Genomic DNA, 23304 nt, shown 5'->3' with positions numbered 1-23304 from the left:
ATCTATATCAAGTGAGTGAGCTACTCTTTTGGGCATTAACACAGGACTCTTCTTTCCAATTAGTGCTGCACTAAATACTAACAGATTTTAATGTCAATAACCTTTGAAAGATGCAAAATCTTCTCCAGACCTTCTGCCTTTTATTATTATTATTATTATTATTATTATTATTATTATTATTATTATGTTGTAGAGATATTACACTGCTGCTACATCATTTGGGGAAAAAATAACTCTTCTTCACCAAAAAATAGGAATCAAGTGCTGAATGTGATAAAGCCAAAGGTGATAGGATATGTTACTGAGAGCAAATGAAGCAGTATTTTGACTTCAGTTTGGATGTCCATGAAGAGGGGCAAAGAACTTCCCAGCTCCCAAGGCAACCTACATTTTCAGCAAAAAGTTTGCTTCCTATCTTGATAGACTGAAGAAATACTTCCCTCTCACAACAAACATGTTTTTATACCCTTTTACCCCTCACTTCATCCCAAAAAAGTCACCCAAGGAACAGCTCGTCGAGGGGTTCATGAAAATATTACCAAAATTATTTCCCTTGCCCTTCCATTTCAACTTGGAACTAATTTCAATACTTAACGTAAAGGTAATTTTAAATATATTGCTACATCATTAATTTTGATCCCTGCTTAGAATCTTATAAACAAGAAATGTGTTTACAGTGCTCCATAATTAACATTTACATAACTCAAGTTTATAATTAGCAACTTACCTAGCAATTAAAAATTGCCTCCAGGCTACTGCACAAGTCTCCACTGATGCAGGGATATAGCTACATGGCTCTCCCACTCTAATTCTATTTTAATATATTTATATACGATTTCAAAACATATATTACCCACTCTTCAGCCATACCTCCCAGAGTGGCTGGCTAAATAAATAAATAAATAAATAAATAAAATACAATAAAATCTGACAAACCCAAATCTGATGGACAGTTAAAACTCCAGCATAAAAAGAACACATTAATTACCGTAGATTCCTGCATATAAGACGACTTTTTAACCCCGGAAAAGAGGTTAAAAAGTCGAGGGTCATCTTATACACCAGGTATGGCTTCGTCTGAGCCCACCGCTGCTTTGGAACCTGCCAAAGCTGCCGCAGCAGCAGCAGTGGGCGGCGCGCTCCGGCTTAGCATCACTGGGCAGCTTCCTTCCGGCACAGAGCCCTCCACCCACTGTTACTGCCCAGCGAAGCGTATAAGACTGCCAATTTGGGGGGTGGGGTCGTCTTATACGCTCAGTTGCCTAATATGCCGGAATCTACAGTATCTACTGGCTAGTTAAGGTGACAGAAGAGAAATAATTCAACACTCAATTTCTGTGACATTGTACAACTGTATCATGAAGGCTTGAGCATGGGAATTTCTCTTTCCCTCATAGTATTGGGAGACAAAGGCTCATGAAGAAATAATAATAATAACAATTTATTTATACGTACATATATACTTACATACATACATACATATATACATACATACATACCCATCCCAGCCACTCTGGCAGGTACCCCCTTCAGACCTATCTGCAAAGCTGACACCAGTATTCAAGGGTAACTATTCACAATAAGTTCTATTATGCACTTAATACAGGGGTCAGCAACCTTTTTCAGCCGCGGGCCAGTCCACTGTCCCTCAGACCACGTGGTGGGCCGGACTATATTTTGGGGGGGAAATGAACGAATTCCTATGCCCCACAAATAACCCGGAGATGCATTTTAAATAAAAACACACATTCAACTCATGTAAAAACACCCAGTGGGCCCCACAAATAACCGAGAGATGCATTTTAAATAAAAGGACACATTCTACTCATGTAAAAACACGCTGATTCCTGGACCGTCCACGGGCCGCATTTAGAAGGTGATTGGGCCACATCTGGCCCACAGGTTGCCTACCCCTGACTTAATACATTCTTAATCATTGTACAATGATTAGGACAGATCTTACAAGGTGAGACTTGTGGCCCTCCAACTGTTGCTGGACTACAACTTTCGTTACTCCTGACTACTGTCCATGCTGCCTGCAACTGATGTGAGCGGGAGTCCCTTCCCTGCACTAAAGGAAGGCAGGATGAGGAGTGTCAGTGAAAATATGCAGATTCAAGTGTCAGTTACTAATAGCTATATAATGACTACAAAACAGAGTCCTTGGAGGGAAGGAGACATATGACAGTTGATCCTGGCCTGATTGCTGGAGGGGGCTTGTATTTTCCCCCTCCTCTCCTGCTACATCCAGGTATAATAGTTATGGACATTAGTAGTACTATCAGTAGTTCAAAAAGCCACCCAAACTAATAGGATATAGCCATTCTTTTACCAGAGCAAACTTTATAGCACTTCGTTATTTGAAATGGTGTTTCACCTAGGGATGGAGAGGTAACCTGCAAAGAGGAATAGGAGACCTGGTACAAACGACATGTGTTGCTCTGACTTCCTAAAGCAAACAAACCTGTCTGAAAAAAATACGGGTGGGTGAGAGGTTTCAACATAAGTCAGGCATGTCCAAAATCCGTTTCGGGGGCCTAATCCGGCCTGCCGGGTGATTTAATCCAGCTCCTGGGGTAAAATCCTTTAAAAAAGCTCAACAACTTTGGTCGGCCCTCTCGCGTGTTCACTTCATCAAATCTGGCCATCTTTGAAAAATGTTTGGGCACTCCTGACATAAATGAAACACAGGATATAAAAACAGATCCTGGCTGGATGACACAGTGCAGACAGGCAGAAAGTGCAAATGCCTGCATGAGTCTTTCCTTGCCTGACGGAAGGTCCCTCTCCAAAAATAAACTGTGAGAATCCCTTTTTTCAAAGTTATGCAGGCTTGGACTCAGACCTGAATAAGAGCTCCTATCATTTAAAGAAGGGACCAAGATCCAATGGAGGCTCCTTGGTGGAAGATGGGGGAGGTAATGTCCAGTGATTCTCCCTTTCCCCTGCAGTCCTTTATGCCTCCTCCCCACAGTATTACAGAGGGTTCCCCAACCCTCCAGAACAAATTTTTAGGGGGAAAGGTATAGGGAGCCACAGAAGGAATTGGTGAAGATTGCCTCACCACCCCCATCCCATTCCGCCCACGTGAAAGTCCAGCTGGTGTAGTTCTGCTCTGGGCAACTCCGAATCCCATGCATTAGAATTTTATTTCTTTACAAGTATTGTATTAGGCATTTGATATTTAAAAACTTCAGTGCTCAGATCCTAAGAAGGCATAATAAACATTGTTTGTCCAGATGTCCATACTTCTTCTGCAACATGGATACATTTTGATGCTACAATGAAAAAAGTCTCCTTTCAAAAAGCATCACTTACCAGTAACTACTATGCTGCTCATGTTAGAGTTCGGACTATTGAGTACACTGCCTGAAAGAAGCTCGTCAGATCCTCTCTAAAAAGAAAGAAACAGTAAGCACTTTGCCATTTAAAAATGCAAACACTAATATTAAGCATGTAAGTTTGAAATATCTTTTTAAAAAAAATGAGTATCTAGGAAACCTAGAGGCCTGATTCACATCAAACAAAAGTTTAAAACAAACTATTGCTTAATGTGAACAAGAAGCACACTAGTGCAAACAACTCAAATATTCCTGAGTACTCCTCCCCTCCTCTTGCCATGACATGGACAAAAACAAACCAGAGCCTGGCTTGTCATCCAAATTAACACTCCTAGTTTGTTTCCCCCTAAACAAACCAGAAGCAGTAACCAACTTCTCACTGCTTGTGGTTTTTTTGGTGAGGGAAACAAAGCACAAATTCAGGTTCAGGCATGGGAAATGAGAACCTCAGGAACTTTTGAGCATCATGCAACAGCATAGAGCTTGTTCACATTAAATCACAGTTTGTTTTAAACTATGGTTTAAGGTGATGTGTGAACGAAGACTTATCAGATTTCCTCCACCACTCTTTTGAGGTGGCCAGTCACAAGAAACTAAAATTATTAACATACAATTGTTCATCCAATCCAGACAATTTCTTCACTGCAAACTGCACATAACTTGTAAAGATAGCAAGAGTTACTCAACAGCCTACGGAAAGATTAAAATGTTTTAAAAAACTAAGAGTGCATCAGCTTCAGTTAGCATCCTTAGCTTGCAACAGTCATGAAAAAAATAATATCTATATACAATCAAAATGATATTTGTAAAGGAACCTGATTATTATTATTTTTTTGCTATGATTTCTAATATAGCTATTTAGGTCCCATCTGCTTTTTGGTCTTTTCCAGTTTCAAAATGAACTTTTCAGACACACTGGAAAGATAACAAGAAATATCCCAAAGATATATTTCATAAAGGGTCAAGTTACCCTTAAATTTGTAAACTAAGATCAGTTTCTTGCAATGCATATGAAATGTGGCAAAGTATATACTTTTGCTGCTTCCTCATGTTGCAATCACAGTAGACTTTTTTATTGATATTTTATTTAAATCTGATTTTTGCTTTAAATTTCAATTATGTGATTTTTAAATAAGATATATACTTATCTTAAAACTGCATATATAACCCTTTTCAAATATAATGGCTGTGTTCAGCCACAACATTAAACTATGATTTGGTGCTACATAAACAAGCCTTAGACTCCTACAGTTCTACCTCCCCATCTCTGGCATAGCTGCAAATGGTGACTAGAAGCATTTACTTCTAGTACTTCTGTTTCTATGTAAAAAGAAAACTAATTCACTTCAAAGGGCAATTAATATAAATATGTTACAAGCAGTCACAGATTATGTTCTCATTGCAGGAAATTATGAATCAACAAAATTGCCTGGATATTTATTTTCTTGGAGCCCTGTTTAGGAAATATATGAAGAAGATATCAATGAAAATCTTAATTCAAATCAATGATTTAAGTCAACTTTTCTTCTTGCTCATTTCAATAATAATTTAAATTAACTTATTCACAAAGCCTCCCAAGTGGATACTATCACTTAGAAATGAGCCCCAAAGTAAAGTGATAGCTAGTGATGTTTTTGTGACTGGTGTATGTTCTCAGTAGTCAGCCCCACTTTCACATTTCGCATCAGCTGAATTTCCAAATTGTTTTCAAAAGGAAGCCTAAGTACACCAAATACGACTGAAGTTGGTTGAAGGCACTGCACATTATGGATGTCACCTATGCATCCAGCAGCAACGCTGAATGTAAAATAACATCAAAGTGTGAAGCTGATCCTTCAAGAAGCCAACCCAATTCAGAACAGGTTCAATATTGCTCCCATGGAAAGATATGCCATTATCAGCTAATGACACTTCTCTCTTGTCTTGTCAGTTTACTAATGAGCATGCTATGCACCTATTCAGAACACCTATGCCTACATCTGGGTTTAATGAAAAGAAATGAGAGAGAGCTTGGTATCAATCAAAATGAGTTCTACCAGTAGTTTCATGAATGTGTTGAACAGTGCAAAGCACAAAACAAAACCATGAAGGACACCATAGAGTAAATGCCATGATACTGAGCTACAGTATCCCACCATCACTTTCAGTTCCTTCTTGGTGGACAGATTCTGGTATAACTCAGAACTGAGCCGGAAAACTCCTCCAGGACAAGCAATCCAAAAGTATGTAATTGGTAATGGTATCTAATGTGACTCTGAGGTTATGGAAAATCAGCAAGGATGCTTTCCCCTGGCATTAATCATCCACCAAACTGTCTCAAAAATGAAGCAGAGGTCAGAATAAAGTACATCTAGAAGATCAGGATCACTCAGGAATGCCCTAGAGCTCAGCAGCCACTACCTGCTTGATCTCTTGAAAGGGAGATTAATCACCACACAATAATGGGGGGGGGGTCCACAGGCCAAATATGAAAGCCAAGATTGATCCTCAGATCACAGGTTCACCACCCATTTCCATAAAGCCCTAGCTAGCATGGTTCATAGTTAGGAATGACAGGAGTTTTAGTCCAAACCATCTGGAGGGCACCACCTGGGGGAGCACAATCCCAAATGAGATTGAACACCGCATTAGCGGTCATACCAGCCACCTACCAACAGCACCTCGATCTTGTCTGAACGGAGTTTAGGTTGTTAAATTTCATGCAAACCACTACTCTCTTCAGTTTGCCCGTGTCATCTCACATGCATTGATAAAATGAAGAAAGAGCCTGGTGATAATCCCTTACCCAAAGTTATATAGAGCATAAGGCACAAAAGGAAGTGCTAATGGACTCCAGAATACTGATGCAATGGGTCAGAGCAATACCCCCCAGCACCACCTTCTGGAACTGTCTCTCTAAGCAGGAAGCAAACTATTGAATCATGGCCCCTCCAGTTCCAAAACTAGGTAGCCCCTCCAGCGGTATACTGTACTATGTTTGATAGTATCAAGAACTGCTGAGAGATCCAGACATATTAGCAGGATCACACTTCACTTTTCCTTCTCCTAATAAAGTTCATATAAAATAACAACCAATGCAGTTTTAGTTCTGATGACAAGCCAGAAGCTATACTGAAGTCAATCTATTTCATCATCATTAAAACTATGCCTGAATTTTACAGTCACCACCCTCTAGCCATAGACAACCTTTCCAGTACAGGGAATGTTTTATTTGAACAACAATCATGACTATATTTGGTGTCTAGAAAGTGTTTCTTTGGAAATGGCCTCAAACCCACCTCCTTCAAAATGACTGCAACTATTTCTTCTCACAGAGATATTAATCACTCCCTGAATCCAGCTGGTCAACCCTCTCTTTGATCAGCATAAATGAGTCAGGAGAGGCATGGAATTGAACAGACAGGCTGAATTTAGGCTGTATGCCTCTAAACACCTCCATATCTTGAAATTTATCCCCAAAAGAGAGGAAATTTAAATTGTATTCCCTTCCTTAAGCCCCATAATATATTAATAAAGTTGGTTAGGTAGTTAACTAGTGCCAACAATACGCTGGGTACAGTCAAAGATCTAATTCTACAAATATTAATCTTATCCTTGCACCCACAAATATGTAGTATTTTAGCAGGACATTCTTGTCTCCTAGGCCTACAGAGAAAATATCTGTTCTAGATTTGCCACAGTAGAGAGATTTTTTTTTTATGCCATCTGTCCACATAGCTGAAACAGGGCCATAAATTCTCTCCAATTCTCTGAGCCTATCATAGTAGGTCAAGTGATGACTCACCCTTTAATCTCTTTAATTACTAGGAAAGCATAACACAGGCATTTAGGTTTTTGAATAGCAAGAAGAAGAAAAACTTTGAATTCCCAAGTATTCAAAACCTTATCACCTCATTAAGCCATTAACTTTGGAATAAGAATAAGAATAGTAACATGTTAGCTAGGGCATTTCTACACGATTAAAGAACATTGCAGAAATACAGAAGGCGTTAAAAAAAATCTGTGGTGCAATCATGCTGGGAATACTGTGTCCAGTTTTGTTTGCCACACCTCAAAAAGGAAAACAGGAAAAGGTGCAGAAAAAGGTAACAAAAATTATTTTAAAAAAACAAAAGAGTATCATTGGACTTTAAAGACTAACAAGTTTATTATGGCTTAAGGTCCCACAAGAGTCTTTGTTCTTACTTTTTTTACAGCAACAGACTATCATGGCTCCAGGGATGGAGCAACTACTCTATGAGAAAAAGTTACAGCAGTTTTTTTAGTTTTAGAAAAAAAGGAAGCAAACAGAGGACATAGTGTGGAAAAGTGCATGGTGTGGAAAAAGTGGATAAAGAGACGTTTTTGTCCATCTCACATAAATACTAGAACTCAGGGTCATCCAATTATGCTAAATGTTGGAAGATTCAGGACACACAAAAGGAAGTAATTTTTCACACAGCACATAATTAAACTATGGAATTCACTACCATAAGACATTATGATGGCCGTCAATTTGGACAGCTTTAAAAGATTAGGCAAATTAATTTATGGAGGAGGGGACGTAAGTGGGCAGAGTGTTCTCCTGTTTATATTCTGCTTCCCATTGGTCTCTGATTGGCAGCTTTGAGAACAGAAGGTTGGACTTGATGGGCCCTTGGTCAGATCCAGCAAGGTTCTTAAGTTCTTATGAAAGGCATGAGAGTAGTCAAATAACTTTGAAGGTTAAAGTAATTTTTGTATATTACTTTGCCTCCGGATCCATTAACTAGGAAGGAAAAGTGATGGTTTTTTGTTAACCTGCTCTATAATGCTCACAGGCAGTGATCATATAGATATGAAAAAAATCATTTATAAAATAGGTTGTATCTCGTTACAGACAATTGTAAGTAAATCAATTCTTATTCATTTAAGCTGCCCTCCTAATGCTTTCTGTAGGCTACATACAACATTGCATTGCCTAACAAAAAAGATACTATGATTATAGAGTGCCAAGAATTTAGATAAGTTGTTTTTTTGAATGGAAACCTGGACCTGAAACATATTTTCATACACTTTCACAGTACAGATTTTGATCTTCCTTGGAATAAAGTTCTTGTCATTATCTCCCATGCCTCAAAAATATATTTTTTTTAAAATCAAGTGGGTTGTGTGTTCCAAATATTTCCAAACAAATCTGCGTAGGTGGTTTCAAACAAAAAGTGATTCAGTCTACAAGTCAAATATGGATTTACAAAACTAATAGCCTAGTTTCACTAACAGAAATAACTGCAATAGAATATATGGTGAAGCACTGTATATTTGTACAAATATACCTGTCCCATTATAGCAAGGACCACATAAATCAGCAAAACCTATAATCAGCTATTATTCAAACAGCAATTCCTATACTGATAACTGGAATAGGCAATATACATTTTGTAAAGCAGAACTGTAAACCAGCAATTTCTTGTGCTTTTTGCAGGCAAAAAATGGAATCATCATCATAGCCAATAAGTTGCCAGATGGAAACCCCTAAACCAAAATCAGTCTAACAAAGGCCAGTTTCCCCCCAAGCCCATACAGTCCCTCCTCTAAGACTTCGTTGCCCAGACTCGTATCCAGCTCTAGCCGTTTTAAACATGTTCCAAGGAGGAACAGCAAGATTAGGTTGTTAGGTACACAAAAAGTACATCATGCTTTTGGAAATGTTCTAGAATATTCGCACAACTCATTTAGGGCCTATAAAATTTTGTCTATAGCTCTAGTTAGAAGAGTTCATACAAATTAAACTGTATGACTTGCCTTGAGGAAGAAAACTGTGATTATTTCAGAAAGATGTGTGCGCCCAATGAATCCATAAAGCCAGACAGATTTTTTAACCTGCACTGCCCAATTTTCACTTTATGAAAAGCCATTTAACAACAGAGCTCCATTCAATTAATTGGTTTTTTGATGTCAGTCAGCTGGTCAACTACAAAGCATGCCAGGAAATGTTTTGCTTCCCACTACCATTGTATTCTTATAAGTTATTAGTTAATATGTATTACTTTATTTTAAGTCATTTCCAGTTAAGAGGCGCGGTTAATGACATGCTTATTCTGCTGAAGAAGGAAGGCAGCAAGCCAGACAGTCCTTTGACCAGAACTGTGCTGACATCACCAATGATGCTTTGGACAAATTAAACTATCTCCTCAAAACTGTCAGTTCAACTCTGCAAAAGGCAAAATGCCATCTGGAAGAATGACAGTTTATATTCTTCTTAGAGGCAGTTGTGTTGAAGAATTTAAGATGGGTGCTCCCAGAATTCAATTCCATTTTCAAAGTATATATGCTTAGCTATGAGAGATTCTACTCCAGTTACTGGTCCAAATATGTTCACATGCTCCCAAAAGAAAGGCATATTCATTTTATAAGCACAGCACTGTACCATAGCAAGCTTTATCTAAGTCAGGTATGGGGTAGCAGACGTCTCAGGATCCACTGGTAGATGAATAATTTACAGTGGATCTAAAGGGTGTCTGGCTATCAAATATTTAAGAACAAAGGAAGCTAGGGAAAATAAGAGTGATTTGCATGTGAAAGGATTTCAAAAGCAATTCTGATACTGAAAACAAATTCCTAGACTGAATGTATGCTCAGAGGTACATTGTTGCTTAATTCTTTCTCTTACCACCACTGTTTTTCAAGCACTGATGTAGTACGGTATATGAGTATAAAGTACAAAGCACCTAGCCTTTACCCCATGTTAATCTGAATTTACAATTTTACAGGTTCCGTGTTTCAGAGCAGTAGTGTTTTTAATCAAGACTACCCAAAATAAACCAGGATCTCAAATACCCCAAAATTCAAGGTTATTACTACCTGTTCTCCTAGTATAATCTGTTCTCAGATTAGACAGTTTTGAAGATTCTTACTGCAGGTCCAGTGCAAGCATGTTTTTAATCCCTGTGAGAATTCTTTGAGATTACATGTTCCCATCTTCCATGTTAATTCCCCTTTCCATTTCATGGCCTGCTTTTGCTATGATGTAACATTACAGTTACATTGGTGCAAATACATAATTAACATTAACCAGAATCCTTCATAACCAGGGTTTGCAAACCCACTTCAAAGCTTGCATACAAGAGCCACCCGGTTTAACACTAATGCTACATAATTACTATTTCATACATAAGGTTAGCTCACATCATTTAATACTCCATGTAGAAGAAGGCACACAATACCAATTACCATGGTTTGGTCCTTGGTTGCTCAAACCATAGCTTGGGTTTGGATTAAATGGTAAACTGCAGTTTGTGGAGAATACAGAACCCAGGATTAAGTAAAGAAATCATGACACATGAAAGGAAGCAGGAGGGTGACTTGGAGGTGTCTGCTCATGCATGTAATGTCAAACCACAATTTGGCAATATCAGAATCACACATGTAATGTAATACCACAGTAAAAGCAAGCCACAAAAGAAAGGAGACATGAGTGCACAATCTACAACATATAGTGGTACCTCTGGTTGCGAACGGTATCCGTTCCAGAGGCCCGTTCGCAACATGAAAAGAGTGCAACCTGCAGCGGCGCATCTGCGTACATGCGGGTTGCAATTTGCCACTTCTGCGCATGCGGGTGACGTCATTTTGCGCTTCTGCACATGCGTGAGCCACGAAACCCGGAAGTAACCCTTTCCGGTACTTCCGGGTCGCAACATGAAAGAACGTAACATGAAGCAGACATAACGTGAGGTATGACTGTACTTCCAGTCTGCGGTCTAGAAACTGAGAACATTATGGCTACCTTTGGGTCAGTGATTAGAATCCTAGACCTTTGCAATGTTCATAATATAGCTAGAATCTAGATCCTTTCAGTCCTATTTTATGAACTCTGCATTAAATATATTAAAAACTCTCCAATTCTAGTTCCACTTAAGTCACACAGTCCCTACAACAATTACCCTGCAAAGGGTATATCATCACCAGTATATACACACATATACTGAAGGAGAGGGCAGTGGACTGTTATTGTGAGAGCATGGGTTATACCAATCCTGCAATGCAGCCCACGAAAGGGCCCAGGGAGTCATCAGGTTTTTCACTATGAGGGCAGAGAGGTCTGCCCTTGGAGAGGGAGATGTGATTTCCTAGGCCTCCAGTATAAGGTAAGGGAAAGGTACGTAGCCAGTTCTGTTCTGACAGAGCATGAACACTGGAAAGTGCAGAAAGAAAGCATTCCAGAAGAGGCTGTGGATCCACATCTCCTCCATTCCCCAGACACACGCCTGGAACATGGGACAAATTACACAACTAGCAGAAAAAGGAAAAGGAAAAAAAAGACCACAGGTGTGGCCGGGCATGGAAAGAGGCAGTTCATCCACTTTCAGTTATGTCCCCCACCGACCCTTACAGATTGCTCTGCACATACTGAATTATCCAAGCACAGGAAATTGAACCTATGTTGCTGTAAATCTTAAATCTCTTTTGATACCCACATTTGAAATATCCTGCCTGGCCTTGGACAGAATGCTGCCAGACTGAGATAAATTGAACAAAAGACCTGCAAAAATATAGCCAGTTTCGGACTCATGAAACGTGTATTCTTTGGATACTTTAGGATTGTTATTGGAGGAGAGCAGTGTTCTTGTGCTCTTAAAAGCTGCATGGCAGGCAGAAATCCAACTGGTTAAGCCCTTTCTAGGATGGAATACAATTATGGGAAAAGCTCCATCTGTTGACATTCTATCAGTCAGTCATTGTATTTGTGTATGGCTCCCAAAATGATTTTTTTGGGTGGGTCAATGACCCTTTATAGAAAGAAGAAGTTTCCCATCACGGCCTTATACTTACCAAACAATCAAATTCACATAGGGTTACAAGGTCACCTGACATGGTTAAAGTTTTCCCCACTATGGCAAAATATATTCAATTTCTATTTAAGTTACAGTAATTATTTCTAAATTTGTATCTATAAATATAAATTAACATACTCAAGTTATTTGCAGATTGGTCCCTCTTTTGTGGGTGGGGCTGAGGATTCAATCCACATACAGTGTACTAGAAGCAGAAAAAGCTTCTGGCACCTCTGACCGAAAGTGACTGGGACAAATAGTCAACATTACAAATTAACATTTCATACCAAATTTGGGATTATTTATTAAATTCATAACCTACCTTCACACCAACTGCAACATCAGTGACAATGCTGAAAAAGAAAAGAAATTTTTAAAAGGGGGAATTCACTTTTATTTCTCTTTTCTAATAAGAAAGGAATTCTCTTTGAAACCAAACATTCAATATATTTTAAATATATTGGCATTAAAATGCTTACTTGTAATAATTTAGACTTACTCATGACATACTGAAGTAACAAGGTGGCAAGAACTACCTTGGTGCCACACATACAACCAAACTTGGATTGGTGAGAATGGGAGCCAAAGAAGATAAAGAATAACTTTTGTTCATGTTTTCTTTACAACTGTAAAACCACATACAAGAGAGCAAATCCGACCTAGGCAGATCTAATCAAGCCCAACAGACCAGGCTTATAAAACTAGATGTAGAGGAAGTTATTTTCCATGTCTCAAAACTAGAGTCTGGAGTCACTGAAGCTGAATGGTGGGGAAATCAGGATAAACAAAAGGAAGTACAGTGGTACCTTGGTTCTCGAACTTAATTCGTTCCAGGAGTCCATTCGACTCCCGAAACCGTTCGAAAACCAAGGTGTGGCTTCTGATTGGCTGCAGGAGCTTCCTGCACTCAACTGGAAGCTGCACCAGACATTCGGCTTCCGAAAAATGTCCGCAAACCGGGTTACTTACTTCTGGGTTTGCAGTGTTCGGGAGCCGATTTATTCGACAACTAAGTCGTTCGAGAACCAAGGTACCACTGTACTTCTTTACACAGTACATAGTTAACACTATGCTACTATGAAATGTGATGATTACTTCAGAAAGGTATTAGAAAAGTTAATGGGGGGGAAAGGCTATCATGGCTACATAATGACTACAGTGGTACCTCTGGATGCGAACGGGATCTGCTCTGGAGCCGCGTTCGCATCCTAAAGCGAACGCAACCCGTGTCTGCGGGTTGCGATTCGCTGCTTCCATGCATGAGCGTGGTCATTTTGAGCGCCTGCGCAAGTGGCGAAACCCGGGAATAACGCGCTCCGTTACTTCCGGGTCGCCACAGAGCGCAACCCGAAAATATTCATCCCGAAGCTACTTCAGCCCAAGGTATGACGGTATATGCTACCGCCAGAATTTGAGGCAGCACACCTCTGAATAATAGTTGCTGGGGAACAAGAGTGAAATAGAAGTACTGCCCTCATGTTGCAGGCATCTGGTTGGCCAATGTGAGAAAAGGATGCTGGACTAGATAGGCCTTTGGCCTAATCTAACAGGACTCTTCTTATGTCCTTAATGTCAACAAAGAGTTGCACAAGCAATTCAGCAAATGGATTTTAGCAAGGCAAGGCAAGAAACTTCATAAAGCCTAGAACTAGAACCCGGCACTGAATGTGGATGTAGCAAATAGCTGCTCAAGAGTATACAACTTGTGCGAATAATAATCTCCCCCGCTGTCCATCCACTGGCTTGGTTTTGAGTTACATGCAAGCCTGGGCCACGGAAGTTGACTAACTTTCCCAAGTCTTAGCAGGGCTCGTCATGCTCCTGTTACGATCGCCAACCATCATGTCGTTATCTTATTTCTTTTATATATATAACAAAAGCCAGTGCAACCATTTTATCATGTACACAAGAGCTGGCCAGCTTCATTTCAAAAGCAGATTCAAGTCTGGCGAAGGCAGTAAAAAAAAAAAAAAATCAGCCCTCTATTTACGCTGTCACTGAGCAGGGCCCTGAAAGCGGGACTTCCCAGCTTCCAATAAAAAGAGGGCCTTGCCTGTGATACGTCCGCAAGCTGCCCACCCAAGCTCCTCACCACCAATGGAGGAAGGCCCTTTGCCTTGTTTCCATATGGCTGACGCCTGCAATCCCTGCCTTCCTTTCCTTCAGCTTGGTCTGCCTTGTCTCCAGCAAACACAAAGGCATCTTTTTTCCCCACCTTGGAGGTTGGGAGAAAAGAGGTGGCATGTACACACACAAGGCCCCAATGGAAACAAAAGAGCCTCCTTCCTCCTGCTTCCTTTGCCCCAAATGGGGGGCATCGCTGCTGCTGCTCCTCTGTCACCCTAACCCAAATGAAACAATGGGGAGGGGTGAGCTCGGGAGGGACGGGACAAGGGAGGAGACAAGGGAAGGGAAGAAAAGGGCGTTCCCCACGGGGAAAGGGGCCAGTAACGTGTGAACGCGGGGATGCCACGGGTCGCGGGGAGGTGACAGGGGAAAGAAGGGGGGCCTCTCCCCACAGGGGCCTTGTCTAGCCCAGCATCCCAGCGGGGTTGCCTCATTCCAGAGGCCCAGGCCTCTGTCAAAAGGCAAGACCGGCCCCCCAACCACCGCCCCTCACCCGGGGCAGTGACAGCCGCCTGGCCAGGCGCCTCCCCCCGGGGAGAGGAAAACACCCACACACGCCCCTCTTCTCCCCTCCTCCCGGGACCCCGAGGCTTTCCTCACGCCCCGAGCCCGGCAGGCGGGAAGGAAGGAGCTCGGGAAGCGCCCCTGACACATAAGGGATGCGCTGCCTGCCCCCCTCGGAAAAGGGGGAGAAGGGAGGCGGGAGAGGCGGCGGCGGCGGCGGCAACTCTCTCCTCCCTCTCTTTCTCCCGGTGGCGGCGGCAGTGGCGGCGTCCGTCCCTCACTCCTTCCCTCACTCACCCGTCCATCGCCGAACAGGACAAAGCGCTGGCGACCAGGGCAGGGAGCCGCGCAGGTAGCGAGCAGCGAGAGAGCGAGGGGAGCGAGAAAATGGCGGCCGGGCCCCAACGGAAACCGCCGAAGGTTGCCGAGCGCTCTATCTAGCAGGCTCCGCTCTCCCCATCAGACCCGCGGAACTCCTTTGTTCTCAGTGGGCATGCGCGAGAGGCCTCGGGCATGCGCAGTCCGCGCGGCTGAGGGCTTTTGTAGATGCATATTTCTTGCCCTCAGAAGGCAAACGGAGTGGGGTGGGGGGAGATGGCGAGAGAAATGGGACGCGCGCACACACACAAAAAGAAAAAGAGCGGGATTTGTCTTTCTTTCCCTATATTGGGCTTTGAAGCACGAGTTAAAAAGGGGGAGGGAAACCTGGGGGGGGGGGTTGAGGCACAATTTCCGAAGGAAATTATTTAGGATCCCTGCACCCTGGAGTTTCATATCTGTGCATATTGATATGCATTTCTTTGTTAAAAATGATTATTTGCACGGGGACAGACTCCATAAATTGTCTGACTTTGACCTGAGGGAAATACACTGGGCCTTCCCCCCCCCTTTTGCCTACTTCAAGAACTAATTTTTCCCTAACTTTTCTGTTGATTTTGCCTCAGTGTGTGAATAGATACAGAATTGACATTAGTGGGGTTTACTTCCAGAAAGACAAGTTAGGAATGGGAAATTATTATTATTATTATTATTATTAAAAAGGAATGGGTGGCAAGATTACCACCGAAGTTACAGGTTGAGACTGTGCACGCGACGTCCCCATTTTCACTTAAATTTTGTTTTTGGAAATATAGCAGTAAAACAAAAGCCAGGAACATCATCAGCTGACATGAACAATAAAAAAATACTCCTTTGGTCCTGATTTAAACGTATAAATTAATATAGGCAGCCCATATTTCTGAACAGGTATCCAGATGAGATTGGTGTAGAAAGGGCAAGGAGAAATTCAGAGCACTGAGCAGATGATGTTGGGTATTTTTCCTTTCAGCCTTGCTGCATAAATATCTTTGCAACCATCAGGGCTCACAGGGTCCATTTACGTTGCACATCTGTTAGTCCCCATAACACAGGAATGCAACTTCAAGACTGCATGTGCCAGATATCAAAGACTTCCTACTTGAGTGATAAAACATGGAAAGCAGTAGTGATGCCGCAAGCCTCAAATTTCCCAGGGACAAGAACGTCCCTCAAACAGGCTGGCTCCGTGGCAGCACCTTGCTTTGACAAATAAGAACAGGGGTCGTTCTTCCTTAGCTTCAGCCTTTTTATTATAAATATATATTCCTTTGTATATTAACAAAACAGGGTGGACCAGAAAGGCAAAAAAAGTAAATCCACAGCCCATACAAATATAATTAATTAACTAATTACCTTTCTCTCACTCCCAATAATAATATTCAAGCAGGCAGGCCTTCAGTGTACTTGACATATATGTGTGTGTCTCATCCTCTGGTTACGTATTTTTAAACCCTTCTTGCTACCCCCACGGTCAGCACAAATATCTTGGGGGGTCACATGGTTACTATGCCTGTGTTCAGAGTGCACTATATTCAGCTTTCTGACATTTCCTTATCTCTTTGTTTCCACATTTTATTTGATCTCCCGCACAACATAAAATCCACAGCTAGAACCTGAGTGGAAGTTTAGTGCTAATTCCCATATTGTTTACAGGGGCGGGCAGGGGGGAGTCCATTTGCAGCCCTGGAAACCCATAACATTACATGAGTTTTGCTCCCGCAACAAAGAAATTGGGCATACTGCATAGTGAATCACAAGGGAACAGAAATATGCATGCCCGGAATGGGTTGGGGAACAGCAACACATCCAAGGTTGTTTGTTTTTTGTGTCACACCATGTCTACTGGTGTGAATGAAATCTAGGGCAGCATGGAAATAATATTGATCAAAAATCCACAGTTCCATAACACAGCAGGTAATACAGTGTAAAAGAAACATTAGAAATTGGGACAGAAACACTTGCATTATAACAAGTAAAACTAACACAATAAACTCAAAATCCAAATGCAGCCTTAATCTCATCAGAAACTCAAGCATGTCAACAAGGCCAACAAAGTCTGGTAGCATTCCAACAGAGGTTCCAAAATAAGGACAGCCCCTCAAAACATATCCTTGGAAATAGAACACAGTTCAAAAAACTTGTTTCACTGTTCGCTCGTTTCAAAACAGCTTTCCTCTAGCCTTTGGAGTCTTCAGTTCTCTGTTAGATGACTAAATAAGAAATGAGCAAAGAAATATTCAGAATCTCTGGGCTCTGTGAAATGTGAACACCTGCAAATTTCCAAGGATACAAGAATATATGCACAATGTCTCTGTTGGATGTTTGTTCCCAATAACCTGCTGGGTGACTGAGCAGTCAGGAGTTCAGCAAAGCGATTAAACTTCCCACAGCAGACAAAGTGTAGCAGAGTTTTACTCAGTAAACATGAAACACACCATACACATTCTATATACAGTTGCTGCAAGATGCTTCTGTCTCTGAGCCCAGAGAGGGTTTTCAGCTATCAGAGTCCTTGCTTAAAGTTCCCAGCAAGTCCATAGTTGCCAAAGTCCTACAACTTCAGTCTTCCCAGTTCTCCAACAATCCTCCTCCACATGTTCCCACTACTCTCCACAACCAGAATGCTGTAATTGGAGCTTATGATACAGGCCAGTCAGCACAACAACAGGGATAAGACAGTCAGGAGTGCTCTGCAGCTGCATCCTGGGGGGGAAATCTTTTGCACTAACTTACGGAAAATTAACTCATTCCTTAACAGCCTCCTCTCCCACTTGAATCAGCTTTGAGTCTGTACAGTCACACATCGCTCCTATCAGCAAATCACAACCATAGTTCCTTGATGTGTACTAACAGTGGAAGGGATAAGTGCATCTCCTTCAGAAGTTGTAAGCTCTAAGTTTCAAGGTTATTGTATTCATTTACAAGGCCTTAACAAATCAGGTCCAGCATACCTCAAGGACCACCTGGCCGTGAAGAAAATTTGCGCTCAGGGTAATCGCCCAGAGTATCTTTTGTTTTGGAAACAAAGCACTGTCCATAACCAAGTGTAAATCGTAAAGTGAGGCGGTCTTTGGAGAAGAAAGCTTCAGAAGATATAATCACCCCATAATACAGGAGTTGCCTATGAGGTGCTCTACAGAAGTCATTGGATTGCAGTTCCCACCAGTCTCAGCAGTTCCCACCAGTCTCAACCAGTATGGACAATAGAGATGACGAGTGTCCACCATGTGGAGGGCACCACCCTCCATAATGCGAGGACAGCACTTTGCCTCCATGCAACAGGTTGTGTGGTGATAAAGATGGAATATAATTTGTTTTTATGTCGTAGGTGTATATGATCATATGATGTCCTCCTGATGACAGTGAAAGTAGTTGTGCCATTATGCACGATATAATTGCAACTTGTCATGTTTAGCCCAGTCTACACATATAATGTGCCTTACAAAATACTGTGGTCTAACTGGATTGTGGATCATAGTCCATTTATGCATTAAAAGCTATCCTAAGCACAAGCAGAAACTCTATAGTATTTCATAACATATTATCTGAAACAATAACAGATTTTACACAATGTAGTCTGTATCTCAGCCAACATCAAGGTATGTAAGAAACAGAGTAAATATCTAGAACATTGTAAAGAAGTGGGATAACTAAAAGTATGAGTATCTGTAGGGTCCACAAAGATTTTGAAAGTTTTGCTTGCTTTTTCACAGTATACCATAATAGTGTGATCCTGCACACACATTTGTTAGTAAGCTCCATTGAGCATAATAAAATTAATCTAAACATGCATGCATAAGATCAGCCTGCCACAGTTTGGAATTTCATATCACTTACTCTGGAGTAGCCCCACTGAAGAAGAAGAAGAAGAAGAAGAAGAAGAAGAAGAAGAAGAAGAAGAAGAAGAAGAGGAGTTTGAATTTGATATCCCGCCTTTCACTCCCCTTCAGGAGTCTCAAAGCGGCTAACATTCTCCTTTCCCTTCCTCCCCCACAACAAACACTCTGTGAGGTGAGTGGGGCTGAGAGACTTCAAAGAAGTGTGACTGGCCCAAGGTCACCCAGCAGCTGCATGTGGAGGAGCGGAGACGCGAACCCAGTTCTCCAGATTACGAGACTACCGCTCTTAACCACTACACCACTACACCACACTGCCTCTCACTGACCACAATAAAGATGATTAGGCTACAATCACTTGCAAACTTACCCAGGAGTAAACACAGTGGGACTTTTGTATAAATGTGGTTAGAACTGGGCTTTTAGAAAGTTAGTGATTTGTGGATCATAGCCCTAATTCTTAAGTGGGCATATTTGCATTTTAAATGTATCACGTAATTTGTTCAGGTTCAGGGAAACACATTAAAGACAGAGTCATTAGCAAAGTTGAGTTAAATGTGCTGGTTTAAACATGTTCAAATTAGATGAGGTCTAATGGGATCTTTCATGTTAACAGCTACAAAATGGATGTCACCTACTAGAAATATTTGATTTTCTGAAACACTCACACTTTCCTTTTTCTTCATCCAAGAGGAAAGGACTCTTCAGCCCTCTATAGACAACCACATGTCGTAAGTGATATAAAAATACTACATATCTTCAGACTTTGCCAGTTCCCTGGTACAATTTTCTGCTTCTGTCATTCTGGATGTGGTATGGAAAGAGAAGACAGTCCAATTCAAAGGTGCAGATAAAAAGTAAACTCAGTCTGTTCTCTTTGCTCAATACCAGAGACAGGGATGAAATACTGATGGGATGCTGCGTGTTCCGTGTGAAACCTACTGAATTTCTTTGCCTCTAGCTTATCTCCCCACAAACTCCCAGAGCTTGCATACCAGGAGAGGGGGACCTTTTCAGCTCCGCTATATACCTAAAGATCTTGTACGCAAAGCTGACACGTTGTGAGTACAGGAAAGGGTTGTGCACAGATAAGTCTGCTGCAAGATACTGAGCTTACCGGAGAATAAATTCATGTCATATCCGCAGTGGAAAATGGAATGGGTAGAAGCTAAGTATTGGACATGGTAAAGAAAAGGGAACTCTTAAGGAAACCATGACCCACCTCCTCCAGGAATATTCACAACCACATGCAAGTATTTTCTCTCATGCCATTTGTAAAGTATGCACATATGTCCTACTTTAGTAAATAATTTATAGAAATTAAAATGTGCCTTTCAAACTATGGTAAATTCTACATTCCTTCACTTGATGGTTCGAGACCCATATGAAACATGCAGTCTCTGAATAAAGGAGTTGGATGTGAAGATCAATGATGATTATTGGCCTGCATTTAAGGAGTTAATGCACATCACATTGCTAAGACTGAACAACCATTAAGCTACAACCCAGAAAACATATGGAGTAAGAATTTCTGGAAGTGTGTGTTCATCAATCTCTCCTTTAAACCTCATTGCTCAGTACTCCTCATCTCAACCCAAGTAGGGGTTTTATCAGTTTTGTCCCAGTAGTCAATTTGCACAATTGACAAGCTAGATGGTTTGCTCCATTAAACAGGCCTTTTTTATTTATATGATTTGGTGGCCCGGTAAATCAGGGGTCAGCAAACTTTTTCAGCAGGGGTCCTGTCCACTGTCCCTCAGACCTTGTGGGGGCCAGACTATATTTTGAAAAATAAAATAATGAATTCCTATGCCCCACAAATAACCCAGAGATGCAGTTTAAATAAAAGCACGCATTCTACTCATGTAAAAACACCAGGCAGGCCCCGCAAATAACCCAGAGATGCATTTTAAATAAAAGGACACATTCTACTCATGTAAAAACACGCTGATTCCCAGACCATCCACGGGCCGGATTTAGAAGGTGATTGGGCCGGATCCAACCCCTGGGCCTTAGTTTGCCTACCCATGCTGTAAATTAACCATTTCCAAAAGTCAGCTTTGGTTTTGACTTGCCTTACTGGACCCAGCTGTGCTGCTGCTTAAAGGAGACGTTACAGGTGAAAGCCTCCATAAAGGTCTTCTTCTTTCAACGTTCAGATCAGAAGCTCTCTTGTTAGTGCAAGGGATCTGAAATGTCAAAACAAGTCCTATAGGCTATCCTCTGGCATTTTCTTTCTTAGCAGGTTATGGTTTATTTCCCTGAAATAAAAACAAGCCATTCTCTGGGACAATAGGCCACCTGCCCTTGTCTATCTACAGGTCAAAGCATGTAACATTTAACTGTTCACCTTCCATCTTCTCAGGCTTCTGGAGGGTGGGTGAAGACATCCATTCCCTTGCCATCAAGGGCTATTTCCTTCCCACTGGTTTCAAATATTATTATTTAAAAAAATAGAACTGGGAAACAATCCAATCCTCTGCAGTGTGAAAGGAGCCCCAGGACATTGTTTTCTGCCTTCCCTTCCCAGTACAGATGCTTAAATTCAAAATTCTCATTTCTCAGTCCCCTAGATTGGTTTTTCTTTGTCTCACACATAAAAAGCTCTCGGTGACAGCCTATATGTCTGTGTTACTTTTGTTCACGACCAAAATTCTCAGAGGTGTTCTCAGAGAAGCAGATGGCTGGACAGAATGCCACTGAGCACAACCCCCCCCACTCTCTTAAAGAAGGAGCCAGTGGTGGGATGCTTTGTGACTGTTCCGAAGCCAAACAATTGAGGAATCCATTTCATCTGGAGATCTCAAAGCCCATGTACAAATGCTGGCTCCGTTTGCAGCGCCCCTGGGGAAATGGCAGAAGCTTTCAGAGAAAAACAACTATTTTGGAGAATTCCCAGACTCCAGCCTTCCTACCATCTGAAGTGGCTAGCAAGCCAGCAGAGTTCCAAAAATGCTATCAATAAGACCCAACTGTTCCCTTTGGTCAGCCTTCTGTGTTACATCGCCAGGATAGAAAACTGCCATGGCATACAGTATGAGTTGACTGGACCATGTAGGCTGAATGGAGGATCACCTCCAATCCAAATTACAAGGATACTATGAAGCTGCTTGATTGTACTTCCCCTATTGAACCTCAGTAGAGGGGATACCACAAATACAAACCCTTTGTCTTTGTAGAGATGCATCTTCCATTTTAGTGACCAAGGAAAGGAAGTTCTGTCTATGAGCCTGTGATTTCCCTATATAAAATGTTTGCGGGCTATAACAGCTACAGGAATGGCTAACCTCTCTCTCTCTCACTCACACACACCCACCTGACTGGCCATGCCCCCCACCCCTAGCTTTACACCATATCAGCAATGTATCTAATAATACAATGCCATCCACAAAGAGAGTCACCCTTGTTGGAATGGGAGATGCCCTTCTCTCGGTCCAACCCTCCTCACCGGCACACTTGGTAGGGATGCGGAAGAGGGCCTTCTTGGTGGCTGCTCCCAGACAACTTTGGAACTCCCTCCCTAAATAGACTGGCTCTCTCTTTATTGTCCTTCTGCCAATAGGTGAAGCCTTTCTTACAGCAACAGGCTTTTGGAAACTGATTGTTTTTAATGAAAGTGTCATGCTGTTTTTATTGGAATTATCTGTATGTTTTTAATAGATCTCTCTCTCTCTCTCTCTCTCTCTCTCTCTCACACACACACACACACACACTCTTTTATTTCAATTAATGTCTATTTTATTTTTTTAATGTTTGTTCTTTAGCTGTCTTGCCTTTAGCTGTTCTTATTTTATCTGTAAGTTGCCTTGGATCCCTGTCAGGGAAAAAGGTGGAGTGATGATGGTGGTGATGAGCACACACATGTTTTGGCTCCTAGAGAAGAGATTTGTCGCTGCACCTTTGAGTTTAGGGCAATGCAGTAACTAAGCCATGGTTTGCCTTCAAATGTTATCTGAACATGGGACTGTGGTTAAGCTCTCACCTCTTCAACCTAGATCTGTAACCATAGTTTCTTCTACCAATCATCGTTAAAGAGGAGAGAATTTAACCACAACCCAACATTTGGATGACATGCAAAGCCAAACTCCAACTTAGCTGGTGCACAGCACCAAACTAAAAGGACCAGAGAGGATCAAAGCAGGTACAGTCTCTGCCCTGGGAGCTGGTACAATGTTCAAAGCCATGTTTTGGCTTAGTGCTACATGCAAATGAGGATGACTCTCCGCATGTAGAATAAAGTGATGTTTAAAAGTGTTTTTGGAAAATAATTCATATAAGCTGCAGGCATTCCACATCAGATCAACGTGTGTTCACCCATCATTAGAGCCAGTGTTGTGTCATGGA

General features: G+C 41.6%; 1 protein-coding gene and 1 long non-coding RNA gene across 8 annotated transcripts in view; both read right to left on the bottom strand.

Annotated features, from left to right (window-relative positions):
• Positions 1 to 15257, bottom strand: part of PTBP2 (polypyrimidine tract binding protein 2) — a 51940-nt gene extending 36683 nt beyond the window's left edge. For 3 of the 7 annotated variants that reach the window (XM_083620704.1, XM_083620706.1, XM_083620707.1), the window contains exons 1-3: positions 15065 to 15248; positions 12459 to 12489; positions 3319 to 3394 (exon numbers count right to left, since the gene is read on the bottom strand). In XM_083620704.1, the coding sequence (XP_083476830.1) occupies positions 3319 to 3394; positions 12459 to 12489; positions 15065 to 15072 (115 nt within the window). In that variant the 5' untranslated portion in view covers positions 15073 to 15248. Of the gene's footprint in view, positions 1 to 3318; positions 3395 to 12458; positions 12490 to 15064 lie in introns of all 7 variants that reach the window. The other 4 variants (XM_083620709.1, XM_083620710.1, XM_083620705.1 and 1 more) reach the window with 3 other exon arrangements.
• LOC310765614 overlaps positions 1 to 23304 on the bottom strand; it is a 109976-nt gene that overhangs the window by 67795 nt on the left and 18877 nt on the right. The window lies entirely within an intron of this gene.

The sequence above is a fragment of the Podarcis filfolensis genome (assembly GCF_964270895.1).
Source record: "Podarcis filfolensis genome assembly, chromosome: 6".
NCBI lineage: Eukaryota > Metazoa > Chordata > Lepidosauria > Squamata > Lacertidae > Podarcis > Podarcis filfolensis.
Note: the sequence above shows the minus strand (reverse complement) of the source record. Positions and strands in the feature narration are given on the sequence as shown.